The 10,557-nt window shown below is 43.8% G+C and overlaps 1 protein-coding gene across 5 annotated transcripts in view; it reads right to left on the bottom strand.

Moving 5' to 3' along the window:
• Positions 1 to 3,889: 3,889 nt before the first annotated feature.
• LOC112230844 (versican core protein) overlaps positions 3,890 to 10,557 on the bottom strand; it is a 33,084-nt gene continuing 26,416 nt past the window's right edge. For all 5 annotated transcript variants that reach the window (XM_042311004.1, XM_042311007.1, XM_042311006.1 and 2 more), the window contains 5 exons: positions 8,559 to 8,717; positions 8,159 to 8,241; positions 6,380 to 6,524; positions 6,077 to 6,259; positions 3,890 to 5,976 (listed from right to left, as the gene is read on the bottom strand). In XM_042311004.1, the coding sequence (XP_042166938.1) occupies positions 5,780 to 5,976; positions 6,077 to 6,259; positions 6,380 to 6,524; positions 8,159 to 8,241; positions 8,559 to 8,717 (767 nt within the window). In that variant the 3' untranslated portion in view covers positions 3,890 to 5,779. The remainder of the gene's footprint in view (positions 5,977 to 6,076; positions 6,260 to 6,379; positions 6,525 to 8,158; positions 8,242 to 8,558; positions 8,718 to 10,557) is intronic.

Genomic DNA, 10,557 nt, shown 5'->3' with positions numbered 1-10,557 from the left:
ACACACACACACACACACACACACACACACACACACACACACACACACACACACACTCACACACACTAGAAAAGTGAATACATTTACAGAGAGTAGGATGGAGAGGGAGACGGGAAGAGGAGTTAAGAGAGAGGGAGGTCATATAGGGGAAGTTACTGATATTAAAAAAATGTAAAGAAAACATTCAAACTGTGATATTTTCTTTTTAGATACAGTAAAACGAGAGGTGTGAGAGTCATTTTAGCAAACCATGTTTTTTTTGTAATCTGGGACCTGATAGTGTATGGGGGGGATATGTTCTTGAATCGGTCATTTCTACATAGGAACAGAAAGGGAGGATGGATTTGGGGAAAGGGTTGGTGGGAGGGAAGGGAAGGGAAGGGAAGGGAAGGGGAGGGAGGGAGGGAATGGTGGTGGAGAAACAGATGATGTCACATTGTTCCATAGTGACATTGTAAGTGGACGAGGTATACCATAGCTTGAAGGAAGTCCTTGGACTGAGAACAACCTAGTAAAGCGTCTGACAACTGAACTGATACCTTTGGGCACTTACCTTTTCTGTTCAATTAAACCCAGGACAACAAAAGAGCAACAATGTTCACACAAACACAAAAAGCAAAGATAGCGTAGCTCAAGCTATTATTATTATGTTATAGAATGCAACTACAGCACAATGAAAATCCAGTCTGCTGTCCATCTTTGCAGGGTGCTACAACAGTGTCATGTACTTCACCATCATTTTGACTAGTTTATTTGATGATGTGTGTGGACCAAACATCATTCTCATCATAGAAATGGATCAAAAAAAAAGGAGAAGCCAACCATTAGCATTGTTTAGTTTATTTTTTACTATGAATGTGTAGAATGTGAGTATCTAGAATTGTATTTCTGTTTATGGATGTCTTTTGATATAGAAGTATTGTTTTATTTTCTGCGCTACGCTATCCCAGAGTTCTGTGCTCAGTCACAGGGCTCAAGTGTTGAAACTAACCCCAGAAACATACAAACGAGGAAACCAAAATACAAATGTTGCACTGGACACTGTTTATGTCAGAAGACTTACGGTGGCCTGGAAGGGACAAGGTAAACCGCATTTAGTCCTCAGCAGTAACACAAAATGCCTGGCAATAGTTGTCTTACTGAGTAGTATTGTGACACGCAGACCTGCAGTATAATATGTATGTTAAACACTAGTTGCTGTGCCTCTATGTACACCTTAGCCTCTAGTTTAGAAACACAAGGCATGCCTCTGAGCTTTTATACACAGCAGAAAGCCAAAAGCAACACTTGCAGTGTAAATCCCCATTTTTTTTCAAAATATTTTTTGGTGTGCTATTTTTTACACAAATAGTTTCTTATAGTGAATGAGTAGACCCAGTGATATCTGTGAAACTGGTTGTTAGAGCACTGACAAGCTGTTAGTTAGCTAACGATGCCATGTTAGTCTGCATGGCTAAGCTAAGCCTCAGGCCAACAGCTCAGGCATATCTATTTATCTGCATGAACACAGAGCCTGCGATACCCTCGCTCACCACTAGCAGTGCAGCCCACTCTAGACTAGCCCAGTGAAATGGCCAGATAATCATCCTATTTAAAACCACCATTGGTTCCCGCAGGTACAGTAAGAGACTCCCATGTAAGAACAACACAAGGGCTGACGTACACACTAGCAACGCTAGCTGGCTCCAAGAGAATGTTAGGTCATTCCTGGAGTGTTAGGTTAGCTATACTTGGCTCGACCTTACATAGTTAGCTTACTGTTGAGTTAGCAAGAACTTGGCTCTACCGTGTCCTATCACAACTGCACTCAGAGAGGTGAGTACAGGAACGCCAGTGGAAGGAGTAAAAAACATGGACCGTTATCACAAAGACCTGCTGGACAGACACATATATTTATATTGAAATTAGCCTCAGAAACGACGTTAGTACGAAAAATATGTACACTACCGTTCAAAAGTTTGGGGTCACTTAGAAATGTCCTTGTTTTTGAAAGAAAAGCATTTTTTTTGTCCATTAAAATAGCATCCCGTAGTCGCCTATTCACTGTTGACGTTGAGACTGGTGTTTTGCGGGTACTATTTAATGAAGCTTGTCCTCTTCTCGCATGGAATAGCCTTAATTTCTCAGAACAATAACAGATTGACGAGTTTCAGAAGAAAGTTCTTTGTTTCTGGCCATTTTGAGCCTGTAATCGAACCCACTAATGCTGATGCTCCAGATACTCAACTAGTCTAAAGAAGGCCAGTTTTATAGCTTCTTTAATCAGGACAACAGTTTTCAGCTGTGCTAACATAATTGCAAAAGGGTTTTCTAATGATAAATTAGCCTTTTAAAATGATAAACTTGGAATAGCTAACACAACGTGCCATTGGTACACAGGAGTGATGGTTGCTGATAATGGGCCTCTGTACGCCTATGTAGATATTCCATTAAAAAATCAGCCGTTTCTAGCTACAATAGTCATTTACAACATTAACAATGTCTACAGTGTATTTCTGATCAATTTGAATGGTATTTTAATGGACAAAACATTTGTTTTTCTTTCAAAAACAAGGACATTTCTAAGTGACCCCAAACTTTTGAACGGTCAGGGTACCTTCCTTGTTTTCCCTGTCAGCAAAGCACAGTGATGAACCCTTTTTAAACAGGAATCGTGAGCCACGACAATGATTATGATAAACACAAGAGAGCTTCTGTCAGAGAACGTTAGAAATCTGTCAGAAAGCATCACCAATGCTTTTCTTCAACTGTACTAACATGCTCATTGTGAACCTTTACTAACAAAACCTTTTTGGCTGGTTCAAGAACTGCCCATGAATTATTTATCAATTCATCCAAAAGTTTAAGAAAAAACTACAACCAGGCAATCATTTTTATCCCGACACTGTTTTGTGTACGTACAACATTACTCAGTTGCAGTACTGTTTGTAACCATGTTAGGAACTTTTTGGACCCAAAGTCAAGAGGAAAATAAAACAATTCAAATAAAGAATCTTGACTTTGCTTCTTATTTGTTGCCATGGAAACCAAAATACCTGGACTTGCAGCTTTGTGTGTAGACCACTGCTGAGTGGTGTAGGAATAAGGGCTATAGTAAGAGCCATGGTACAGTATCTATTGGTAGAGGAGAGGGGCTGGTTTGGGACTGAAGCACACTGTGATTGCCAGGTGTAAAGACATAGGCCTTCAGTGATTCATGCCTGCACACACACACGCACACACACAGGACCTCAGTAATGTACGTGTTTCCAAAGGGTGGGGACGTTTGCGTAAAGGGTTTTCCTGCCAGTTTAGGGGGAATTACAGAGAGGCCTTTTCATGGTATTCCTGTTCTGTTCGCTGATCTTGCAACTGAAAAATGTCTGTCAAAGCAGCAGATTGTTTTAGGAGCTGGATGACGGCATGAGGTCGAGACGTTGGTTTGCTGGTAGCGGTTCATATATTCATGCTGGTTTCCAGTGGAGAGCACTATTCTAGGATCCCCGACCTAGCCTGCAAGCAGCTGTTGCCTGGACCCACAGCAGGGCTGCACTGACTGACAAGACAGGAAAGATACTAATTTATTCAGTTCAAGCCTTTCATTCATTCCTCCATCCATTCGTTGATTCACTGTGGGGAGAGTATGCGTCATCCGTCATCGCTCACACCGGTAAAACCCCAGACTTTCCTCTGTGGGCAGTCAGTACTCACACCGGTAAAACCCCAGACTTTCCTCTGTGGGCAGTCAGTACTCACACCGGTAAAACCCCAGACTTTCCTCTGTGGGCAGTCAGTACTTATGACGGGTAAAGACACTAGGATACTTTTTCAATAAGCTCAAGTGGATTTATCGAATCATCTCCTGCACTGAGATACGAAGTGTGAGAATATGGATACACACTGGGTGAAATCGGTTTATTCGTATTTATTTTTATTGCACAGTCAGCGCAAGGTGAGATGGGAGCACAGGATGGTGTATAGGTACAGTATTAGTGGGTTTTTGGGGACATACACAACAGATACAAGAACATAAAAACCGACAAAGTATTCACCCCCCCGATACAGCATATCCCACACTCTCTGGGGTAGAAACACACATCATTTGGATGATAAAACACTATGATAGAACACATACAGGGAGAGAAGACAGAACAGATGAAAGCAGTAAACAAAGAAGACACATGAACCAGAATCCTAACTGAAGAACAGAGGCCCTAGGCTACCAACTTCCAATGCTGTTTCTTCACCCAGTCCTTTCTGTCCTCGGGGGAAGAATCATTATTTGTGGCATTTCTGAATAAATGGTCATAGCTCAAGTGCCTTGGAATGCTTCTCAAAGTCGCCTCTGTTGAGAGCAGTTTGTGGTGACTCGCAGGTACAAGTCATCCCCCTGAACAGCGCCATCACAGCTCAGATATCTGGATCGTAGTAGAACTTTACTAAACAGAATATGGGAAGGCCACATGATGTAAGACAAGATTCCTTCTATGCATGGCAGATGTCTGGAAACAGCCAAACAAGTCACCCTTACAATAGCCACTTCAGTTGAACAGTATCACAGGCCGTGTATAGGTGTAACATATGCAATAAATTAAACGGCCACAGCTTCTTACATAACTTTTCTCACCTACAAGACCTGACACTCATTGCACTCTCTCTTCTCCCATGTGTCATTGCACACATAACAATAAGAAAATTGGTTAAGCGTACGAAGCCCATTCCCTTTAAAAAACCCATTGCCTTTAAGGAGAAGACGTCGGCGGATGCGTTTGTATATGCTGGAGCGCCACTGAAGGAGGTGACCTGTCACGTCTGACACAGACCTCTCGTCATGTCCTCTCCTATAAGGAACTGATTGAGCTCGTCCCTGATAGGAGTCCTACTGTGTGCACCATACGGCAACAGTCGTTAATGAGACAGATTTCACTTCATGGTGACTTTTCAAATAAAGTGACTGACCGAAGATTGTGATAAACGAGTGGCTCTTCGTCTCACGTTCTGTGAGAGAGAGAGAGAGAAGGGGGGAAAAAAGCATTGCAAATATTGGAAACAACGTAACAATTCATGTTCCTTTAACTTAATGGGCTCTTTCATGGGAAAATTGCAAACGTGTCGCCAACAAAACAATGGGGGTTTTACGTCTGTTATTTTTAGTGGATTATTTCTATGGGGTAAAGAAACAGGGAGAGGGGGAAATGTTCAGAAGGCGCTGGATTGAGATGTGTCCATCTCTAGAGCAGAAGCGGTCAAGTTCTCCAGTTCTGGAGATGGACATTGGACACTGTGTTAACCATTAAGGCACTGTGGTGTCACGGTTGTAGGAAGAATTAGAAGTGATCCGGGGTTGGATTTCACGAAGCAAGGTCAAAATCGAGTTAGCCAGCTAACTTAAATAAATATTCTGAAACTTAAATTTGTCCTGGTTGAATTTGAAATGGACTCAATACTCTCTGTAACAATGTTCCTAACACCTGTTTATAAACTAGAAAAGTGTTTTATCAGAGTTTATCAGAGTTAGCTTGCTGATTATGACTAAACCTTGTGAAATAATCCCATGCCCCTATCCAGATAAATTGACATACAAATTGACATACATATACATACACACACATATATATACACATATATATATATGTATATCTATGGGTTCTAGCTAGCCCGTTGGATGTGATCTGATCTGAGTTGCTCTGGGATTAGGGATGCAGAATAACTGTACATTTTCTCAGAAATTCCCACATTTTCCAGAAATCCAGAAATTTGCAACCGTATCTGCGCTTTTAAGGACTGACCAGAGATCAGATTAGTGTTGATGTCTCCTCTCGCTCTGCTGTTTTTGCTTTTGGTTGTTGGTCTTCTGTTGGTCTTGATTGTTTTGGCTGTTGTATTGTTGGTTTTGATAGTTGAACTGGTTGTGATTATTGTGATTGTACTGATTCTGGTTATGATTGTGATTGTCGGTGTGTTTCCTAGAAGCGAAAGACTTCTGGTAGGTAGCGGCTGAAAAAAACAAAAAGAGAGATTGTTAATGTCATTGGATCTAGGCCCTGATTAGTTGGGTGGGGGGTAGTCAGAGACAGAAGAAGTGGGCAGTACTCACGGCTCATGCAGGTGATCTTGGGGCTGTCCCATTGGCCGTTGTCACGGCAGCGGATGGTGGGGGGGTATCTCTGTATGAAGCCGTTTTTACAGTGGTAACGAATCAGAGTGTTGATCTCATAACGAGGCTTCATAAAACCAAACACACGAGCATCCTTCACTACTGGTGGCTGGCTGCAAGAGACTGAAGGGAAGAGAGAGGACAGGGGTTAGGTATGCATGCATGCGTGCATGCATGCATGCATACGTGCATGCATGCGTGCATGCATGCGTGCGTGCATGCGTGCGTGCGTGCGTGCGTTACCTGTGCCCTTCTTGCAGGTGAAGGTGAGGTGGTAGTTGCAGGGTACGTCATTCCACTGTCCTCCCTCGTGCCAGATCATCACCACACAGTCCTCTCCAGACTGGAAGAAACTGTCTGGCTGGTTGGGACGCCAGTGCTCATATTGCTGCAAATACAATCGCACGCTGTCATCATCACCAAAGTATAGGCCTTTTTACCTGCAGCCACATTCATTAGCACCTTTACTGCATCCCAGTTACTCTGATAGCCCCCACAGCCCTCATACAGTATAGGATCCTTAATCAGACTACACCTGACCTACAAGCTAGTCACCTCATAACACGGGAGGAATCTTTATGTAACGTCTTTGCAAATCTCATTAATCACTAGCTTCTATAGGGACCAGATGACAATACATTTCAACAAGTTTTTTGGGACATTACACAGCTCCTTGTTGAACCCTGCTATTTACGTTTCACTATTTTATTTCATCATTCACTGAGGAGGATGGATCTCTCCTTCACTGATGGAGACTCCTACTGCAGTGGTTCCTTATCTATTACTGTTCCACTAACTAAATTTTACTCTTTTTCCCCACCTTTATTTAACCAGGTAGGCTAGTTGAAAACGCCTTTATTTAACCAGGTAGGCTAGTTGAGAACACCTTTATTTAACCAGGTAGGCTAGTTGAGAACGCCTTTATTTAACCAGGTAGGCTAGTTGAGAACAAGTTCACATTTGCAACTGTGACCTGGTCAAGATAAAGCATAGCAATTCGACACATACAACAACACAGAGTTACACATGGAGTAAAACAAACATACAGTCAATAATACAGTAGAACAAAAGAAAACAAAAAGTCTATATACAGTGAGTGTAAATGAGGTAAGTTAAGGATATAAATAGGCCATGGTGGCGAAGTAATTACAATATAGCAATTAAACATGGTAGATTGGAATGGTAGATTGGCAAGTTATTGTTACTCATTGTGTATCTATTATTACTGCATGTTTTCATGTTCTTTTATTTCTCCAATATTATCTTTCTCTCTGCATTGTAGGGAAGAGCATTTCTCTGTTCGTCTACACCTGTTGCTTACGAAGCATGTGACAAATGAAATTGGATTGGATTAGAATCGCGCTGAGGTGGAGTAAAGGTGTCAGCGCGCTCGCATACTCCTTTAAAATAAAATAGTCCGAATTCATCTACGATCATTGAAGAAATCTGTCATTCATTTGGATGTTTTTGCTGAATAGAGCTCAGTCAGTGGCTGTAATATACAGAGAAGCCATAAGGGGGCGCTCCATCTAAGTTAGCCAGCACCATAATCTCTATCTGTAGCTGACCCAAACATTTAGCCAACTTCCAGATAGGGAGAGTTCTCCCAATCTCTACCCGCCGATCACCTCTCTCTTCCCTGGGCTCTTTTTTGTCACAGTGTCCCTGGGTCAAATGTCTTCAACAATGCAGTGATGCATGTTAACTTGAACACATGCCCAAATGCACACGGGTACACCTAGAACTGAACAAGGGTGTGTCTCGCAGTACTGAGAGATAACTCCATTAAAACAACAGTGTTTCAACATTATCATCTGTGTCTCTCTCCTGTGGCTGTGCGTGGACAGAAACACTCACACACACACACTGTCCTTCCTCCATATCTCAGTCCAGACGTCATACAGAGAAAACAGCTGGACAGTGTGTGTGTGTGTGTGTGTGTGTGTGTGTGTGTGTGTGTATAATAAGAAGTAACACTCGTATCATATAATATCTTATCAGGGTGATTTTCTCCTGTCTTACCATGATGCTGCCGTCAGTCCAGCGGAAGTCTCTCTCAAACATCTTGTCGTTTAGACCGATCCACTGGTAGTCATGGCCCAGACCTGGGGGTTAGAAACAACAGTTAGTTCTCTTTAGCTCTACCACAGGAAATAACAAAGACATTTTAAGACGTGTTAAAAAACGAGCCTCATGTTCCCAAAGACTGCTTTCTCAGTCCAGAAACACTGCCAAACTTTCCCTCTCTCCCACTTTCCTGAACTCTGTACCTCCCTTCTCCCCTACCCCTTCCCAAGTTCCTCTGTCTAACCCAATAACGCTGGCATGTTTACAGAAGAGATTACTCTCTACCCACTGACCTCTCACCCTAACCCGGGCCTGTGACCTGTGAATTATGAGAACCTAAAGGAGGCGGACTTACCGTTGACATACAGCTGCTCCTCCTGTGACAGGACACTGACGAGGTGGGCTCCGTGGAGACGGCACTCCCTCTCGGCAGTGTCCCAGGTGCGACGGTGGGTGATGTGCTTATAACACTGGCTCTGGAACTTCTGCCAGCCATACTCACACACCTCCGTGTCTGGGGGGGGTGAGAGGAACCAATGACTAACAATATCTCCAGAGATGAAACAAATTGCACAAACTTGGAGGTGTAGAGAGAGAGAGACACAGAGGGCGAAAGAGAGAGAAACTAAAACAAAGGGTGGATTGTAAGAGAGAGAGAGAGGGAGAGACAGAGAGAGAGGGAGAGAGAGGGAGAGAGAGGGAGAGACAGAGAGAGAGGGAGAGAGAGGGAGAGAGAGGGAGAGACAGAGAGAGAGAGAGAGAGAGGGAGAGACAGAGAGAGAGGGAGAGAGAGGGAGAGAGAGGGAGAGACAGAGAGACAGGGAGAGAGAGAGAGAGACAGGGAGAGAGAGGGAGAGAGAGAGAGAGAGGGAGAGACAGAGAGAGAGGGAGAGAGAGGGAGAGAGAGGGAGAGAGGGAGAGAGAGGGAGAGAGAGAGAGAGAGAGAGAGAGAGACATAGAGAGAAAGGGAGAGACAGAGAGAGAGGGAGAGAGAGGGAGAGAGAGGAGAGACAGAGAGAGAGAGACAGAGAGAGAGGGAGAGAGAGGGAGAGACAGAGAGACAGGGAGAGAGAGAGAGAGACAGGGGAGAGAGGGGAGACAGAGAGAGAGGGAGAGACAGAGAGAGAGGGAGAGAGAGGGAGAGAGAGGGAGAGAGAGACAGGGAGAGAGAGGGAGAGAGAGAGAGAGAGAGAGAGACATAGAGAGAGAGGGATAGACAGAGAGAGAGGGAGAGAGAGGGAGAGAGAGGGAGAGAGAGGGAGAGACAGAGAGAGAGGGAGAGAGAGGGAGAGACAGAGAGAGAGGGTTGTTCATGGTTCGGGCTAGGCCCCTTAGTTCCAGCTAAAGGAATCTTAACGCTACATCATATAACAACATTCTAGATGATGCTGGGCTTCCAACTTCGTGGCAACAGTTTGGGGAAGGCCCTTTCCTGTTTCCGCCTGACAATGCCCCCGTGCACAAAGCGAGGTCCATACAGAAATGGTTAGTGGAGATAGGTGTGGAAGAACTTGACTGGCCTGCACAATCGCCCAACATCAGTGCGCGACCTCACTGATGCTCTTATGGCTGAATGGAAACAGGTCCCAGCATCTACTGAAAAGCCTTCCCAGAAGAGTGGAGGCTGTTATAGCAGCAAAGGGGGGGGACCAACTCCATATTAACGGCCATGATTTTGGAATGAGATGTGCGACGAGAAGGTGTCCACAAACTTTTGGCCGTGAAGTGTACGTCAGAACGCCATGATCCAGCGCACTGCTGGCTTGGATGAGGTGACCATTCATCCCTGGTACACTGTTCTCGTGAAACAAGAAGTCTGAATAGTTGTTTCGTAGTTCCGTCATTCTGGAAGTTTCTTCTGTGTGTTCTACTCTGGAATGTTGAAGTTCAATAGGCTACGAAAAATTTATTGATGAGACAATTGATATGGCGAATGCCAATCTGTAAAAAAATATTTTAATTTCTTGAGAATGTTATGCTTGTTTCCCACAAGAATTGATGTTATATTCATCGCTAGGGAATGACCAGTCCCATTCATACCATACAGGCTGAATAAGCAGGTCTTTGTGATGTCATTGATTATAATGGGTTGGAATGACTAGAAAAACATACAAAAAATATATTGTATTTAACCTTATAAAGGGCTCAACCAAGACTGGTAGACAGAGAGAGAGAGGGAGAGAGAGACAGAGAGAGAAATAGAGAGAGAGAGGGAGAGAGAGGGAGAGAGAGACAGAGAGAGAGAGAAATAGAGAGAGAGAGACAGAGAGCGACAGAGAGAGAAATAGAGTGTGTGTGTGTGTGGTGTGTGTGTGTGTGGTGTGTGTGGTGTGTGTGAGTGTGAGTGTGAGTGT

This window comes from Oncorhynchus tshawytscha, linkage group LG33 (assembly GCF_018296145.1).
Source record: "Oncorhynchus tshawytscha isolate Ot180627B linkage group LG33, Otsh_v2.0, whole genome shotgun sequence".
Taxonomy (NCBI): Eukaryota; Metazoa; Chordata; class Actinopteri; order Salmoniformes; family Salmonidae; genus Oncorhynchus; species Oncorhynchus tshawytscha.
Note: the sequence above shows the minus strand (reverse complement) of the source record. Positions and strands in the feature narration are given on the sequence as shown.